At 49.4% G+C, this 18,632-nt stretch overlaps 1 protein-coding gene across 2 annotated transcripts in view; it reads left to right on the top strand.

Annotated features, from left to right (window-relative positions):
• Positions 1–18,632, top strand: part of RTN4 (reticulon 4) — a 36,030-nt gene that overhangs the window by 11,150 nt on the left and 6,248 nt on the right. The window contains exons 2-5 of one of the 2 annotated variants that reach the window (XM_027908309.1): positions 451–507; positions 1,264–3,669; positions 16,406–16,613; positions 18,332–18,470. In XM_027908309.1, coding sequence (XP_027764110.1) covers positions 451–507; positions 1,264–3,669; positions 16,406–16,613; positions 18,332–18,470 — 2,810 coding nt within the window. Of the gene's footprint in view, positions 1–450; positions 508–1,263; positions 3,670–9,736; positions 9,928–16,405; positions 16,614–18,331; positions 18,471–18,632 lie in introns of those variants that run through there. The other variant, XM_027908310.1, reaches the window with a different exon arrangement.

The raw sequence follows: 18,632 nt of genomic DNA, 5'->3' as shown, positions 1-18,632 counted from the left end.
ATGGGACCTCAGCACAGTCCTTGGGTCAGCTGCTCTCACAGCAGGGGGGGGGTGCTGGAGACCCCCTGGCACAGGAGCTGGGGGAGGACAGTGTGGCACTGCCAGGCCAGGGGAGCTGCTGCTGGGGGAGGACAGTGTGGCACTGCCAGGCCAGGGGAGCTGCTCTGTCCTGTGGGAGTGTGGGGGATGCAAACACAGTGGCTACTGTGGGGTGTGTGACCCTACTGTGGTGTGTCTGGTCACTGGCTTGGAGGGTGAGGTGCCCCAGGAGGATCCCTGGAGGAATGGGGGTGTTGTCTCTCCCACATCACCTGTCTCAGGTGGTGTCCCCTGGTTCTCTGTGGGTGTTGGCTCTGGCTCTCTGGTTTCCTGGGAACTGACTGCTCGTGTGCTCTCTCCCCTCTTCAGCCTGCCCTTCACTTCTGCTGAGGTTCTTTGTTTGTTTTTCAGATGAGACCCTTTTTGCTCTTCCTGCTACACCTGCGCCTCTGATGCCCTCCTCTGCAGGCAAGTTCTCTCTGCTCCCCTTTGTCTGACCCCTCTTGCATTTCTGAGCTCATTAACCCTTTCCCTCTAGTCTGCCTTGACTGAAAGTCAGCACGGGTCCAAGAATAGCCTCAGGTTTGACTTTGCACTCGATCTATTCCAGATTTTAATAAACATTCGTTTCTTGACATGGCAAACTGTTGGATAAACAAGATAAAACCATCTGTGAATTCTTGGACCCTTGATTGTAGGAGAGAAGTCGATACTGTTAACAGGTTAACACGTAGAACGTAGTTGCTTTACTGCTGTAGCAGAAAGATTTAATCCACAGTAACTTTCTGCAGTATTTATAGAAGTCAAATCTGTACCTGTAGTATTTATGTAGTGGGTTTTGTTTGGTACCAAATTCCCATTTAAGAGAGGTGTCAGAAAAGCCTTTGCTGGCACACACATGTTTATGGCCAAGCATACACAGGTCCCCTCTCTCTGTCTCACTTGCCACCCTCCCACTCTGACTTTGTTAATATTGCCCTCTGTACTTGTCTGGCACCTTCAGCTTTACTGAGATCTTTGTGGTGCATAAAGTTGCTGCCTCTCCAGCCTCCTCTGCTAGCGGTGCAATAGAGTAGCTCTAGTTGATACTGTGTGTTCCTGGCTCCTAATATCCAGAGTAGAACTTGGAAGAGCCTCGAAATAACTAAAATCGTATGAAGCTGTCTTGAAAGTTTGCTTTGACTTAAGAGCACTTTTATTCTCTAACTTTCCTTTCTGTCACAGCCCAAGGTCAGGACTTGCAGGAGCAGCCAGGTAGCACTAAGTCGCTTGGGCAAGAGGATTTCACTGCAGTCCCGCTCGGTCCTGCTCCTTCTCTCCCTTCCTTCTCTCCTCTCTCAGCTGAGCCCTTTAAAGAGCACACAGCCTTTGGTACGCTCTCAGATGGATTACCTGCAAGTGAGGTTTATAAGGAACCAGTGAAAAATGCCAGGAACCCCTTCCTTGCAGAGGGAAACGACAAAGACATTTCAGAGATGAAACACTCGGAACCCCCATTTGCTAAAGCAGAAGCAGCCATTTTCTCTCCTGCTAAAGAAGAAACACAGCTAGAGGGCCCTAAAGAATTACCTAACCTGGAGAAAATGCCTGCACAGCCTCTGAAAATGTCTCCAGAAAGTCCCCAAGACTTATTTGAGAGAAAGGGGCAAGATCTGTTCTATAGCAAAGACACATCTGCAGGTGGTGATCATCGTGAGAAAGGGCTGTTGAAGGAAGACCCTCTTAAGAGGGAAGAATATGCAGATTTCAAACCATATGAGCCAATATGGGAACTAAAAGGTGCTAGTCATGGACTGAGCAGCTTGAGGGAGGATGCTGGAAGTAAGATAGATGGCAAACCGCAGAGCAGTTTGGATGAGAAGTATGGTGTGGGGAAGCCGAGCGTGCCGAAGGATTACGAAAGCGAGGGCAGCGCTGAAGATCTCTCCTCACCAAGTACCCCAGAAGCTGTGAAAGAACCTTCGCAGACTTACATCACTTGTACTAAATTTGACTCCTCTCCGAGTCCTGATGGTAACAAAGGCAAGTCTCTGTCTCCACTGGAGGAAGGCGCTTCAGAAAATAGAACCGACGATGAGAAAAAAATTGCAGAAATGAAGGCTCAGCCCAGCCCAGAACAAGGTAATTTTAGCGCTGGAGCAGTTGGCAGGCGGGAAGGGCAGGGGGCTGACTCTGCCAGGGCAGAGAGCGGGGCAGCAGTGCCCCCTGACAGCACAGCCAGCATGCCCGAGGGGCTCACCCCGGACCTGGTGCAGGAGGCCTACGAGAGCGAAATGCACGACGCGGCGGGGACTAAACTGGCTTACGAGCCCAAGATCGACTTGGTTCAGACCTCCGAGTCGGCGCAGGAGACCCTGAAACCCGTGGCCCAAATCTGCCCCTCCTTCGAAGGGGTGGAGGCCGCTCCCTCTCCGGTGCTGCCAGACATTGTGATGGAGGCCCCGCTGGGCGCTGGGGCTGCTGGGGCAGAGGCGTCTGCTGTGCAGCTGGAAGCTTCCCCCTTAGAAACCTTCATCCCCGCTGGCCAGTATGAGAACGTCAAAGGAGAGGCTGAGAAACCCCCCGGGTACCAGGAGGCTGTGAATGTAGCTGGGACACAGCCCCAGGAAGCTAAGGAGGCACTGGCATTTAAACAGCCTGCTCCCGAGAGCGGCACCGCTCCGGAAGACCTGGAGACCCCCTATATATCCATTGCCTGTGACCTGATCAAGGGAACAAAGGTCCCCGGTGACGCTGCTGCTCCGGCCTTTGCAGAGTACTCGAAGGCAGAACACACTCCTCAGGATGCGGCTGAGCACCAGGAACTGGAGGGCAAACTGTCCCCCCAGTTTGGGAAATCCGAGCTGTTCAGCAGCCAGGCCATAGCTGACTTTGCTGAGGAAGCCAGTGAGGATCCATCCCTCCTGCAAACAAGTAGATCCACTGAGAGCATTGCGAGCAATGAGGAACACGAGGAACCAGCGGTGGGTTCAGTGGCTGCTGCGGGCAAACCTTACCTGGAGTCATTCCAACCCCAGCTGGACTCTTCCAGAAATGTTGCTGCTCTGCCATCTGAGCCAATACCTACAAAAGCAGCCAAGGCAGAGAAGATTCCTCTTCAGATGGAAGAGCTGGATGCTTTGGCTTATTCAGCTGATGTGTCTGTTGCTATGGAACCAAAAACAGGAGATGACAAAGCTCTCTCACCCATGGACTCTTCCCCAGTCTCAGTGGAAGATGACTTTGTGATGTTGGCTCATCCTCAAACCTCTCCTGAATTCATGGCAGAAGCCGCTGACAGAGAAGGAGTGCACAAAGATGAAGAGATCAGCAAGGTGACCCAAGGTGAGAAGAGGCAGTTGCCTTGCCCAGAGCTGCCCTGTGACCTGTCTGTGAAGAATGTAGAAGTAAAAGCCAAGGAAGATACCAATGCCTTGAAAAAGTCCTTGGAGGCTGTGGACAGAGAAGTGCCTGAAGTACCCACCATGTCCTTACCGGCCACAGATACCTCACCTTTACCTGCTGACAAAGAGATAGTCAGTGTAGGAAAACCAGGAGCTGTTGAGAAGGAAGCTGAGAAAGAACCTGCTTCTCTTAAAGAAAAGAAAAAACCTACTGCTGTATTTTCAGCCAAGCTGACTAAATCTTCAGGTAATCTGTGTCTGCTGTCTCGCAGTTTGCTAATCCGCATAATTCCATAGCTGAACTTTAGCATGTCATAACTTGCTCTTTTTAAGTGGCTTTCTGTGAACTTCTCTCTGCAGGCCGAGGGTGACAGACACCGCTAGTGCCTGCACTTGGACCTTTTCCATATGCTGATTGCTGTAGTGCCTTTTTTTCTGTTTATCAGGGATGGACTCGCTGTCTCCAGTTCTCTCCTTGGGTTCTCCTGCTCGTGGTGTGTCGATGCAGAAATGAGCCCCACTGGCACTGGTGACCCCCCCGACTCTCTGTCTGGGATAGTAAGCCATGGATGGTGTTTGCTGCGTGCACTCACTGGAAAGGGACATTTCTTCCTTTGCTTTAACAGTTTAGACATCAGACTTAGGAAAATAACCCTTCTGCTCCTGTCTGTGCCTGGAACCTGGCCCAGAGCCTGTGCATCTGCACGCTGCAGCCTGGCCAGTGGTTTAAAATGAGTGCTGCACATGAGCTTAACACCCAGGTTACTAGAAAAGTGGCCATTAAGAACTCGAGTATCCTGCAGACGCTAAAATTGGTTCATACACAGCACAGGTATTAATTTCTGTTTCTCTTTCAGGTCAGGCATTGTGGTTAATTCTTCTTAGGTGCAGTTACAGTAGCAGGAAGTGGAAGGAAGAATAAGACCATTGTCATGTTGCAGTTTGTTCTCTGCACTGAACACTTAGGGAAGATCTAGCCCTTGTAGACCAGAGGAGAGCTTTGTTTTTGGGTATCTCAGCGCTGCTGCCACTTAAACATTGACCAGAAGCATTCACACTAAAAAGCAGCCCCTGCAAAAGCACTGTTTGGTGCTCTAAACAGAAAGCCAGGGCTTAGTTTGACTCAGCAGCAGTGGTGTCTTTGTGCAGCAGCTGCAGTCTGCAGTTGATAAAACAGAGTCATGGAACATCCTGAGGTGGAAGGGAAGAACAGGGATGTCGAGGACAACGTGAGTGGTGATGCAAACGAAATAGGGTATGGAAATTAAGGTGAAAAATGTTGTATTTCTGTTGACCTTTGCATGGTAGCTGCTGTTTCTCCTGTCTCACCTCTTCTAGGCACACAGGTAGGCACAAAGGAGTTTTCCTTTTCCCTTGGGATGGAATTTCACTGATATCTGCACTGCTGAAACGCTGTGTGTGTGCTGCAAAGTCTCCTCTCCTTTCCCTCTGCCTTGCAGCAGATCATACTGTCTGCAGAACAGCTGCTGTGGATCTGGGGCTTCATGTCAAGGGTTAATTGCTTAGAGCTCAGACTGCTTTAAAGAAACCAAGCCAGACAAACCAAACCACTACACTTATTACAGGGCTTCTGTGTGAGTTCCTGTAATGGGAGACCTTTGCAGAGGGGTCTTTAACCATGACACGGGGCAGACTGGGGGTGGTCAGGCACTGCCTGGGGATGGAGACCCTTCCTCGGGGCCTGAGGAGGACACAGCTGCTGCTCTGCTGACTGTGGGGAGCCAGAGGAGCTGCACAGACCCATCTGGAAGTGCAGGAGGGGGTTGAGGGTCCTTTCCCCATCCAGTGGCCCAGTGCTGGGACACAAACGTGGCAGTGTTGGTGTGAGCTGGGCTGGGGAACCACAGTCTGCCAGTGTTGTGTTTGCTCTAAAGCAGCTGCAGCTTTCATTTGGGACATGCTGTGTTGTTTGGGAAGACGTCCTTTCTGTATTCTGAAGGAACACTTGGTTAAAGCTGAAGAGCTGAGAATGCCAACTCAGAAAGGGGCTGTTTGTTCTAGATTTTTCTCCACGCTCTGCTGTTTGCTTTTCTGCTCAATACAGGGCTGGGCCTCTGAGACAACATCAGCTGTGTGCTTTGATCCCACACTGCTTAGGCACAATTTCAGTGTCACTGAAGAGCTGATGAGTTCATCAATAGGCCAAGTGCATCTGTGCATGTGTTTGACCTCCTGAGTTCACCTTTATTGTGTGGGGTTTTTTCCTGCCTTCCCATTAGTGGAACTGCAATAGATTTTACTGGGCCTTAAAGACTTCTGGAATTCAGGTGGTGATACTGTGTGACTGTTGTTAATTATTCTGAACTGCCTTACTGGTGCACTTAAGGCCAGGGATCTTTAGTTCTCAATTAACAGTGCCAGTTTTTGGAAACCAACCTAAATGCCAGTGTGCTGTGAGTTCCCCCAGCCCCAGGGGACTGCAGGCAGCTGACAGGACTCTGAAAAGGCTGCAGCTCCTTTTTAAACTTGACCATTCCAGCAAAGCAGATGTAAAGCTTTGAAGAGCCTCTGGCAGAAGGAGGTTTGTTGAGTGCACAGCCTTGGGTAACCTGTTTTATGGGCTGTTACCACGGGGACCTGGTACCTCAGAGGTTTAAGGAACAAACAACACTAGAAAAGCCCCATAAATTCAGAACTGTAGTTAACTATAAAGAAACCCCACTCCTTGTAACAACTGTAACGCTTTTCAAGGGCAAACAGTTCCTGCAGTCCTGGATGCAGTGATACTTTTTCCAGACATGTATTTCTCAGGACCTGCTGTAGTTGGCTCTGAGCTGCTTCACCGTGTCCCTCCCCAGAGCTCAAAGTGGCCCTTTCTGAGCTCCATCGAGGCGGGTTCAGGTGCGAGTTGAGAGCAGGTGGGTGTTCCTGTTGGTTCTTCAGCTGGTGCTGAAGGTGTGAGAGCAGGACAGGGCAGGGACCGAGCAGGACAGGGCAGGGACCGAGCAGTCCCGGGTTCGCCCAGCTCCTGGCAGAGGGCTGGAATGCCACCTAGTGTTTGTCACTGAGCTGCAGGCGTGCCTTGGACACGAGGGAATCCATCCCGGGTGGAGGAACTCAGCTCCTGAAATGAGCTGGGCACTCTGAGACTGGGAAACTAAATATACACATGACATATCCCAGCCCTTCTGATAGAGAGCGTTCATTATCCCAAAGAGGCTGGAAAACCCTGCTTTCCAAAGACCTGGTTTGGATTAAAGGGACGTGGAAGATTTTATAGCAGTGATATTTATATTATTGGATTACAGACTCTAAACCTCTGACCATAACAAAGCTGTGTTCTGAAATGTAGATTGGGCAGTTTATATCTCTCAGTGTGTGCTTGTTGAGATGTCAGTAATGTTTGGAAATAATGGGGAGATCTTTGCTCTCAGGGCACTTGGTTTCCCAGGACACCCTTGTTTCAGGGTAGGTTTCACCATCAGGCATTCCTTTCACATTAAATCCTACTGATTTATTTTATTATTTGCTTTCCTTACAGGCACTCAGGAATGCAGCTAATCACTAATATTTTACATTTCCTGCATTGTCCTGAGGGGGCAGATGCAAAGGTGAAATCCAGATGGCAAATGTGCTTTGAGGGGGTGTTTCCAACACTGAATCTTTCCTTTTTGCTCCCAAAACACTGGGGCAGAAATGAACTATTTGCTGTGATGCTGGAACAGCAAACCAGGTCATTGCAGTTGTGTGAAGCACAAAGGACATTAGAAATTCTGCCTGACACCAGCACATTTGGGTCATTTCTGTTACTTTGTGTTTGTGGTGACTTCAATGGAGCCACTCAGCGGATGGGAAGTGTTTTGTTTAGGGTTCTTTGTTGTTTTTTTGCTGGAGGAAAAATACCTTGGAACACCTGGAGTTTCTTCCAGAAGCAGATTGGTAAAATGCCATTTCATTCAGTGTAAAGTTTTGATTTAATTTAATCTCGTTGTATTCTTTGATTCTTTGCTCGTTCTGGTTGTCTTTTATGCAACCAGCTAAATAATAGTAAGTGGAGACTTCCATTCCAGGGTGAACTTCCAGAGTAGGAGGAATGAGGAAAAAACAAAGCCATGGGAGAGGTTTTTCTGAAGGAGAGATGTAGACTTAGAGCTCTCAGGGCCCCTGCTGAGAGACAAAGATTTGTGTGGCTGAGGCTGCTGGCAGAGCAAGGCCTGTGGAATTCCCTGCACAGCAGCATTACGGACAGAATGGAGTGTTGGGGGTAAGTGTCCCCTTTCCCAGAGACGTGGAGAGGGAGCACAGGGAGGTGGGATCCCAAGTGCCCCTCCCTGGGGGAGGCAGAAATGCTGGGGTCAGTCCCCCTGCCCAGGGTGATTCAGTGTCTGGGTGGGGAGCGAGTCCTGCACTCACCCTGCCTCCAGCTGCCCCTTGGAACAAGGGCTGCTCCCTGGAACGTGTTCAGAATTGATTGTGTCCCAGATGTCTGGCTGAGCTGATAAAGCACCTCTTAAAGGTAAAGCAGCCTGGTAGCTGGGCACTTTCTCGTGTAAATGGCATGGAGTTTCCCTGCTGGAGCACCACCATTCCTCATGCAGTTTGGCGGTGCCAGTGCCCAGTTCATGTGTGGAACAGGGTCCCATCCTGCCCGGAATAAGAGCTGTGAGGCCAGGGGGATGTGGATTTCCCTTGGGATTGCTTGCCTGGAGTGCTGAGGGGGAACACTGAGAGGAGGGTCTGGAGGCAGGGAGGGTTCCTGTGGGGGAGCAAGTGGATCACACGGGAATGGTGTCCCTGCTCCTCCTGCTGCCGCCCTGCTGTGGCCACCACAAAATGTCTGCTTGGCAGTAGCTGCATAATTGCACTATTTGAAGTCTGTGGTAGAAAGAAGAGGAAGTTAAGAGGCTTTAGTTGTGTATCCTTACAAATTTCACCATTAGTGAGAAGACCTTTGAAAGCATCATATTTGTGTCTAATTTAGTGACAGTGCAAGTGCAGAAGGAGACCCTCAGATCGTAATGGTTTCCAGTTCAGCTCCAAGACGAGCAGATTTCCAGACCTGTTTTGTCCTTTTCTTTGTGCAGTGCATCTTTTCCCACGTGCTTGCACTGTGATGGTTGAATGTGAACTCCCCAGGTGCCTCCTGTAGCAGGTGTTTGGATTTACCTGTTGGAACTGTGACTGAAATGCACATCTTGACAGAAGTTAAAAACAGATGTAACTGGTCTTGCTGTCAAAGGAGGCCTTAAATTTATGTAGCAGTTGAAGTAAAAAACAGGGCTGTGGGGTAAATCTGTCGTGATCTTTCTCAGTGTAAGATTTCCTAATGAAAAGTAAAACTGTCTGTTTAAGGTCTGAATTAGGATCTCCAGCCCACCTGGTCTACAGTACTTTTCTGGAAATGTGTGAATGTCCTTTCCCAGTTCTTTGGAAAACGGTGTATCAAATTTTCAAGAGGCTTTAGAGCAGTGCTGGGGAGATTTTACACTTTGGTGTCAGGGGTGGAAAGGAAACGGCAGCACGATTCTCACAGCTCTTCTCTTTCAGACGTGGGGTTTCTAGTCCGTTCTTGTGCAATATGTTACTTTCTATATGCTGTGAGTGTAAACTTTCAGGTTCCTGTTTTTAATGCTGAATAGTCAGGTCAGCACCTGCCAACAGGGAACGCTGATGGAAAAGAAAAAAGGGGAAGGTGTTTGCTTGTAGGAATTAGGTTAAGGGCTGGCTAACTTCTTCTCCAGCCTCCATTGAGATGAATAAACATGGCTGAGCAGTTCATAATGCCTGAAGACACGGGCAAACAGACCGATTGTGTCCTGCCTGAGCCTCTTGGCTCTGCTGCTGGCTTCCCCTGGCAGCTCCCCGTGGGAAGGCAGAGGTGTGTGCCGGCCTGCCGGGCGGGCAGCCCTTTGTTTGAAGCAGCGAGGGGAAGCCAGCCGTGCATCTGGGAGCTTTGTAAACGCCTTGCCCAGTTTGAAAAGCCAGCCGTACGTACATCTGGGAGCTTTGTAAACGCCTTGCCCAGTTTGAAAAGCCAGCCGTACGTACATCTGGGAGCTTTGTAAACGCCTTGCCCGCTGTTTGAAAAGCGAGCTATTTAAAGCCCGTCTGGTGCCTACTTTTAGCCGCGCTGCCAAAGCCGCTTAGGGCGGTCGGTTGGGCTTTGTTGGGGCCGGGCGAGCCCCGCTGGCCGGCCCTGCCATGCTGCGGAGCCCCTGTGCCGGCAGCAGCAGCAGCAGCAGCAGCAGCAGTGCCTGGGGCTGGCAGCGCCCAGCTGGAGCTGGAGCTGGGGCCGGGGCGGCGCTGGGGCCGCGGCAGCCGCTGCCAGCACTGCGTCAGCTCCACACCCCGTCAGCTGACCCGCTCCTGCAGCACCAGTGCAGCACCACTGCAGACTGCCGGGGAAGCCCATGAGTCCCACCCTGCCTGGAGGTTCCTTCTCCCGCAGCTCTGCCCTTGGAATGCATAATTGATAAGCCCAGCTGGAGGGCACATCGCGAGCCTGGAGAGATGGACAGTCAGCCGAGCAGCTGGAAGGATAAGGGTATTTATTCTTTCCCCCTTTTATTTTTCCCCTGATTTTCCGGGTTGCTTGTAGCAGAGGGGGGGTTTGTAGCACGCACTTGATTGTGCAGTGGATCAAAGATGGGGGATCTCGGTGCTTTATGTTCGGAATTGCAAAAGCTGCGGGTTAAAACGGGTAAAAACGAGCGGTGCAGAAGGATCAATAATTTATGTAGGTGAAGCAGCTCGTGTGACACTGCAGATCTTTTCCAGCCCCACAGAGCATTTTAATGAACAGCTTGTTTGGGAGCGTGTGGCACAAACACCGGCACAGTCCCACTTTAGTGCCCGTGCCTTGGAAATTTCTAGATTATTAATAGTTTATCGATACCAGCCATTAACTGAAAAAAACACAGTGTCTGCAGGTCGTGCTTTAATTTTTTTTGCAAGGAGAAATCGCCTGCAGACTGGGGGGGGGGGTGTCTGTTCAAGATACCGTGTTTGAAATCTACCCATAATCACGTCTGCTTTGGATTTTTCATAAGTCTGTTGAATTCTAGGTAAAGCTGTACCTGATTTGTCAGGATTTACAGCCCTAATATCGAATTGTTTGAGGTAAATAAGTAGCTAACCTTAAATTAGTGTGGTGCTGACCTTTGTTCCTGCAAGCACCAATGGGAGATCTCCAGTGTAAATCTCTGTGGATCATTACATTAGTGCTCAGTGTGTTAGAGTTTAAGCCTTATTTGAATACATAATCTTCATACTTTATCAACAGGACAAGCTTCAAAAAAATTTAATCATCTCTGGATCCTTAAATATTGTTTTAAAGGGGCCTGTCGTGCTTGGTGCTTATGAACTTCTCCTCTTTTTTTGTAACTATTGTTCAAAATCTGGGGGTTTTCCCACTCGGACAGAAATTGGGACTGGAATCCATAGAATGCTCTGGCAGGACCTAAATACGTAGCAAAAAAAGCCCTGCAGGTGAAAACACTTTGCCTCTGCAAAAATAAGCTGCTCAAAGTTTCACCTTTCATTAAAAGGATGTAAAATATTAAGAAAAAATATTCTGTTTAAGAATGTGTTGTTGTGTGTACGTAGTTTAAGCTGAATGTTTCGTACATCAGGCCTGAAATTCTTGGGGTTGGGAAGGAAAGGAAGGAAAGCAAAACAAAAACAAAGGGGTGAGGTCAGAAGGTTTGTGTAGAAACCGAAAGGCAGGTTCCCTTTGGGTGCTGATGTCCAGTTTTCAGCTTTCAGGGTTCTTTGCGTCCAGCCGAGCAGGGTCGGTGTTCTGTCCCTCAGTGCCGCCGAGAGCAGACATTTCCAACCCTGGAATCGGAGGCCTCGGCAGTCACGGAGTCTTGTTTTGGTTTAGAGCCCTGAATGCCCATCCTGAGCGTGGCACCAACAGCCCTGGCAGTGATCCCTGCTCGCTGCCCTGTCCTGGGGGTGTTTGTGCTGGTCAAACTGCTACCAGCAGCTTCTGAAACCCCCTCCTTGTTTTCACATCCCCTCAGGTGGGGGAAGCTGCTCTTGTGCCTGGTTCTCCCTCCGAGGAAACCCCCACAGCCCTGAGCTTTAATCTAATTCTGATTTAACTTGTCCAGATGAGGCCTGAAGGAAAATGGAAGCAGACAGGAGGGTTTAGGGGGAAGGAGAAGAGCCTGGTTCCTGTCCTGCTGCAGCTGCTAAAGCCTGGCTTAGTGTGTTGGTTTGTTTAGAACAAGATGAAGACGCCGTGTTTCGTGTTCCTTCTTCCTTGGTCGGGCTCCAGGGGCATGAAAAACGATGGGTAAAGTTCAGGGACGGATTGCACGACTTGTGGTGCCCCAAAATAAATACAGAAGCAAATATTGCAACACGTTCCTTGCCGTGCTAAAAAATGACTTTTAAAAAAAAAAAAATTAAATCTAAAACCAGGGAAGGGCGAAAACTGCGGTTCACAGTTGGACTTTGCAACTGAAGCACGACTTTCTAGTGAACATAATCCTAAATTTAGATGTGATAGGTGTGCTGTAGTTGAGGAACCAGCATAGTGCAAGTGGTGCGACCTGTGGTATTGATTAATACCTGTGGTATTGATCATCCAGATAGGCAGCATGAAATAAGTGTACCCTGGGGGTGGCATGACTTTTATTTTTAGCTCTTTTCAAGGCAGGCCCTATGGAGTAATTGGCACAAAACCGAAGCATTTATTTATTTATTTTTAATTATTTCAATGAATTGTCAGGTTTTATTGGCTGAATATTCCTAATGGTAGGATGAACACCACAGCTGTACTTCCAGGCTACCCTAGGATTCATATTTTTTAAGTAATGTGCTGAAAATCTGTCTGAATTCTGCTTCAGCTCAGATAAATGACGGCAGAGGTTGCATAGGCTTGTACAGCCCTGGATATTTTTATTTTCCTGTGAATAATCCGGGCTTTGGACTGATTGTCCCAGTTGGTACTTTGTGCCCACACACACGAGTATGTGGTTAAGAAAAAATAAAAGAAAAGAGCCTTTTTGGCTCGTTAGTAATGGTTAGATAATATTTGGGGTTGCTTTTTGAGATCTGGTAGTGCTGGGCTGTGAAATCTGTATTTTCTTGTTGGGGATTTGGGGCCGAGTGTGCGTGATGCTGCCTTGTTTGGTGACCTTTGGGATGCATCCCGCTGGACGTGCTGCTCCCTGGGGATGTCTGGCCCTGGGACAGGCAAGGCTCTGTTGGGCTGGGCACGTGCTGGGCACCACGTGCAGTCATGTGGAACAGCCAGTCCCACCAGCCTGGCCTCGGTTGGTTGTTTCTGACTTGCGAGGAGACGCTCGAGGACCAGACTGGCTCCTGATGTGTCTGGGAAGGGTGAACACAATCTTCAGTTTGGTGGCCCAGTCTCTGCTGCTTTTAGGAAATGAACAGGAATTGTGAATAACCTGAGGCAGGAAGCCTTGGAAACGTCAGTGCTTGAGTGCTGGTGCTGGACACGGTGACCACCTGATGGTTGGTGGCTTCTCCTCAGGGTTGGGCTCGGGATGTGGAGCTGCAGGGTCAAAGGGAGCCCTGAAGAGCAGCACATGGTGTGTGGACATGGAGTTTATGTAAAGGTGGAGTTTATGGAAAAGGCTTCTCTGAACAGGAACTACCCCCCTTTGGGGTCGTGTTCTGGGGCTCGCTGTGGATTTTCCCCCCAGCCAAGTGTGCTTGGTGCCCATTTCTGGGACAACCACCCTGGCTGTTGCTCAGCTGCTCCCAGAAGCGTCTGTGCCCTGTTATCCCAGGAACATAAGGGCTCTGTGCTTACCTTCGAATCACAGAAAGCTCCCAGTGTGAGGTCTGCAACCGCTGCGGTGCCGTCCGTGCCCCGTGGCGGGACACAAGCAGCCTTTGAGCGGCGGTGAAGCGCGGGATTGTGTGCGGAGGGGAGGGAGCCGTGGATGGTGCGGGAGCCCCGCACAGCTGTGCTGTGCTGCTGGCGCCCGGCCCTGCCGATGGGATGGGATGGGATGGGGTGGGATGGGATGGCCGGCGGAGCTTGCGTAGCTCCGACCCCGCAGCGCCCCGGCAGGAAGAGGAAAGCGGCGGGCCGGGCGCTGCCAGAGCCGGGGGTGCAGCACGGCGCGCTCAAGATGGAGGCCAAAATGGGTCAGTGCTTCTCCTTGCTTTGCTTTGCTCTGCTTTGCTCACCTGCCTTCTGCTCGCACCTCTCGCCTTGGCATTGTTCCTTCTAAAGGAACGGGCGGCCGCTCGCCTCGGGGGCTGTTTTTTTAAAGAGGATTAGCACGCTAAATATATCGGAGCGCTTGTTTTTGTCGCGGAAACCGGTGTTAATTGTTCGGGTTTAACGTAAAAATCGGAAAGGAAAAGGCTTTTAAAAATGCGGCGAGAAAGCTCGGTTAGCACTTGGTTTAAAAGCAAAATGTAACTGGATGAGGTGTGCATGTAAGGCACGGATGGAGCTGCACTATTTTTAGACGTGCCAAGTGCCAGTTCGTGCTTACCAAATGTAGGCAGCTGTTCTTGGGTTCGGATAGGCCTGGGCTGCGGGCATTACATGCGTGAGATTATTCTTGGGATTGTAGAAAAGAAAGCTTAAAACGGTTTCCGTAAGGGAAGAGACTGCAGGGCTGTTCCTCAGAATTGCTTTGGGGTTTATTCTGTTGTGGTTTTTTTTCTTTTTTCTGTTCATCTGCTGTATCTCGCGTGTAAGTTAAAGGCAGAAGGCAGCTTCGAGTAATGCTTTGAATCTTTTCCTTTAGAAATAAATGCAAGTACCTGTTTCTCATCAATAGAATATAAATTACTGGCATTGTGTGCTTTCTTGGGCTGCAGAATTATAAACCACTGAGTTGCCTTTGAGGAATTTACAATGAAACCGGATCCATATGTCATTAAACCGAGGCTTGTTTGCTCCTTCTCCAAATGGAGTGGAGGTGGAATGAGGAAAAATGCTCCATGTGCAGCCTTACTCTGGTTGTTCCCGGCTTGGGGATTTTTCTTATTGATTACCGAGAACAAAGGACTCGATGGGTCGCTAAAGGCCATTTGGCATTTGCTTTGTGCTTTAATTCCAGCAGCCTACCTTTGTTTCTCTCTCCTGGAACCTGTCAGTGGGATGAATTGCTCTCCTTACGTTCCTTATAACTGCTCTAATGCATTAATGCATGGAATAAGTGATTTTCTATGGAGCAAAGAGCCCTGTCAGTGGAGAGGCTTTAAAGAGGAGGCAGTCTCTCATTTGCAGCAAGCAGAGCAGGGCTCACACTGCTGTCACCCGATCCAGGGGCAGCTCCCAAATTCAAATATATGGACGCTCAAATTGCAGCATTTAAAAATAAACACAGTTGCAGTATTTGCAGCAGACGCTCGGGAAGAAATGAGTTTCTTGCATTATTTGGGAGCACGAAATCCACCAACTGCTTTTGGCAAGCCTGAAGATCTCACCAGGGGGCTGCCTGCAGCTCCGTGTAGGTTTACAGCTTACAACGACCTTTAAGTCAATCTCCTATTTATTTATTTTTTTTTTTAATAAGCTCCTTTTGCAGCTGGCCTTGCTTCGTGCAGGGTGTGCAGAGGCACCGCTGGACGGTCACAGCAGCTGTGGCTGGGCTGGGCCGGGGCTGCAGGAGCGCTGGGATTGGCGCTGCAGGGTCTATCTCTGCCCCCATATGTTTGTGTCCTGCTCACGTGGTGGCCGCTGATGTGGCTGCGGTGCTGGGTTGGTTGGGCCGGGCTGGGGGAGCAGAGCACGGATGGTGCTGCAGGGAGAGGCTGCTCTGCTTTGCCAAACAGCCAAGGGGTTCATGCAGGGCTGCAGGAAGCTTCTACTCAAACGTGGCTTTGAATATTTGGATACCATAATTTGCATTATGAAATGGTGGATTTAATTTCCTGACCCTGATTTTCATCTTTCCCGCAATTTAGTACAGATTCCCCGTGGGAATAATTGGGAAGGAGTTGTGTGAAAACACCCCCCAGCCCCGGTGGCTTTGGCGTGGTGTAGCTACAAAGGGGTTACACAGACTGTGCCCTACAGAGGCTGCCAAGTATTGAGTGTTGGTGCATTTCCAGGTTTTCATCCTGCAAGAAATAATAGTCACATTTTAATTTTTTTTTATTTTTTTTTTTAGTAGTCATTCAGACAAAGAATCTGTGCTGAACGCTGGTATGTTATCCTGCAGTTAATTTTGGTGATTTTTAGGAGGAGATGGGCTTGCTAAAGTGCAGTGCCGTAGTAATAATTTCTCTGTAGTTTATCTTGAACTCTGTATCTAATGCAAGCAACCAGATCTGCAGTGGGAGCCTTAAGCCATTACCTAAGGCTTGTGCAAGGGTGTAGTTTACTCTGGGCAGTGATGCTAAAAATGGCCTAACACACTGTTCCCTAATGAGGGTCGCTTAAGGAAAACTAAACTTGGTTTGCAAATGAAGTCTTTTGCATTGGAACACAGCAGACTCAGCCTGGATTGACATCTCGGTGAGATTATTCCCTCCTGATGGCTCAGTCTGTCACCCACAATCAACATTATCAACTCCCCTGGGAATGCTTCCATCCAAAGCAAACAAAGTGAACTGTTAATGAGTCTTTGAGCAGGGCCTTTGCTCCACCAGACTTGGAAAGATGGAATGGTTTAGAGATGTGTTGGTGTCCTGTCATCTGTCCTAACAGGGCATTGGAATTAACCTCTCCAGGGAGTGACCACCCCAAAACGCCACAATGGGGTGAACTGAAGCACAAAGTGCTGTGGTTCTGGTGCAGAACAGAGCACAGGAGCTGAGGAGATTGATTCTGACGTTGCTTAAGGGCAGAATTGTTCTTAAATTGTAGCAACTGCATGTGAGGTAATCCTGACAGCAGTGATCTGGAGTGCAGTGCAGAACCAGTACTAACCTATTTCCAGCTGGGATTCCAGCCCTGCTTTGACGAGTTCTGTTCCTAGTGACTCTCAGCAGCAAAGTGAACACTGATGTTTTCCTGTGTTCGTGGGGATGCCAGAGGTACCTCGTTCTAATTTCTCCCCTCGTTTAAATCCTAGTTGTTGACCTGCTTTACTGGCGAGACATCAAGAAGACGGGAGTGGTGTTTGGTGCCAGCCTGTTCCTGCTGCTCTCATTAACAGTGTTCAGCATCGTCAGCGTCACAGCCTACATCGCCCTGGCCCTGCTCTCTGTCACCATCAGCTTTAGGATATACAAGGGAGTCATCCAGGCCATCCAGAAGTCTGATGAAGGCCACCCCTTCAGGTGGGATTTGCCCTTCCCTGGTGTTGTGGGGAGCAGCAGCTCCTCCGGGGTCGGGGCTGTGGGAAGCAGAGGGTGGCACGTGCTCTGACACGTTGCATAGTAATGGAAATGGTCCCTGGACTGAAAAACCTGCTCCCCACAGTCTGTTTGACTCAGTGGGCCCCCAGGAAATACAGAAATGGGCTGAGGATTTGGTACAGGGCTGTTGATTTCCCTGGGAACGCATTAAACAAATAAACCCCCTCAGTGCAGTGGAGTGCTGTGTGCCTTTCAGAATTTCAACCTTTAGAATATGAGCTGGGGCAGTATTTAAACAACACCCAGCACTTCAAACACAGTTTATTTAGCCAGAATCAGAATAAATATAATATGGGTTAAACCATGGCAAGGGCCTACTCTGATGTTTTTGGAACCCTTAAGAACACTTTTAAGATGTGTGGTTTGTTCTGAGCTCCCAGGCTGCCTGGGCACAGACAGGATCCAGGTGCTTGTTGTTGCAAAGCTGCATCTTCAAAGAAATAAGCACTTCTTGCTGTGCTGGAGGGATTGTTTCCTGTTCCTCAGAGTGCACGTTCCCTGTGTCCATGCCAGCCTTGCCCCACTCAGCTGTGCTTTCCCTGCCTTCCTCCCAGACCACGTGCAGTGGCTCCTTTACCTTGTTCTACCTATTTTTGCAGTTTGTTCCTAAAAATGCTTCTATTCCTAAGTAGCCTCCAGACATTCTTGTCCAACGTACTTGCTTGGTTTACTTTTTTCCTGTGTAGTTTCAGCTACAAGAAGGATGTTTTTACTTGTAACATCCCACGAGATAATTGAATTTTTGATGCAGGTAGTGAATGTCTCGTGGATGAGCTGAGAAGGGTGAGCAGATGGAAGCCAAGGGTGATTGCAAAACACAGCCCTGAAATGGCTGCTGCAGTTACCATTTAAAGTACTCCAATTTGTCTTGGATTTGCCACAAGGTCATGTTTAGCTTGGCCTTAAGTGACACACACAGGAACCTCCACTGTGCATTTTTATTATTAAAAAAAAAAAACAAACAACCCCACCCCAAAGCAGAATCCTCCCAACCAAAAGTAAAAGTTTACAACTGTAAAATAAAGTTCCCTGTTACAGATGTGCTGCATTGCTCCTTCTGCCTCCTCCAGCACATTAGATAAATAAATTACACCTTGTTCAAAGACTGAAATTGTGGCCACAGCCACTGCAGCTACAGATAAAAGTGGCAGTGGAGTGGAAGGAGACACAGCCAGATAGGGGTTTATATCTTTATGTAAAAGAACTGTCACTATCTGTAAGAAAATTTTTTGGGCTTTTTTGTTTTTTTAGCAAATGATAACAAATGTAGCTCATTTTCCCATGCCATAATAGATTTGTTGCAGCTTACTGGCAGCTCCACAGGTGCTTCCAGGGGCATACATGGATATGTTGCTTTGGTGGGATTTTTTCCTCCTGCCTGTCCCAGATACTGCATTAACCTGCCCACCTTTTCGATGTGGTGCAGGTAGGCCTGTGTGTGACTGAGTCAATAGCAGTAACAAGCAGATGGTTTTTTGGTGAGAGATTGTGGATGTTTTGAGTTTGCTGAGAGTGACTGACTGGGGTGGTTGTGCTGTTCCTGCCAGGGCTCCTCACGGGGTGAGCTCGCTGTCCGTAGCTCAGGGGGGAGGGGTGAGGTGCTGTTTGCTGCAGGAGTCTCACTCTCTGCTCTCCCTCAGGGCCTACCTGGAGTGTGATGTGGCCGTGTCCGAGGAGCTCATCCACAAGTACAGTAACGTGGTGCTGGGCCACGTCAACGGCACCGTGCGCGAGCTCAGGCGCCTCTTCCTCGTCGATGACCTGGTGGATTCCCTGAAGGTGAGTGCTGCCTGCCCTGCCTGAGGAGGGGCTGCTGAGCCAGGCGTGCAAACAGCGGCTCTGCTGGAGTAAATGACCGGGTTTAGTTGGCTGGGGAGGTACCTGAGGCGCAGAGTTGGGTATATCAGGGGTGGGGAACTTCATCTGCACTTGGACAGTGGG

Source organism: Empidonax traillii, unplaced genomic scaffold (assembly GCF_003031625.1).
Source record: "Empidonax traillii isolate 1590-97213 ecotype Southwest subspecies unplaced genomic scaffold, ASM303162v1 scaffold1675:size74954, whole genome shotgun sequence".
In the NCBI taxonomy this organism is placed as follows: Eukaryota; Metazoa; Chordata; class Aves; order Passeriformes; family Tyrannidae; genus Empidonax; species Empidonax traillii.
The sequence above is the reverse complement of the archived record's forward strand: the minus strand, read 5'-3'. Positions and strand labels throughout refer to the sequence as shown.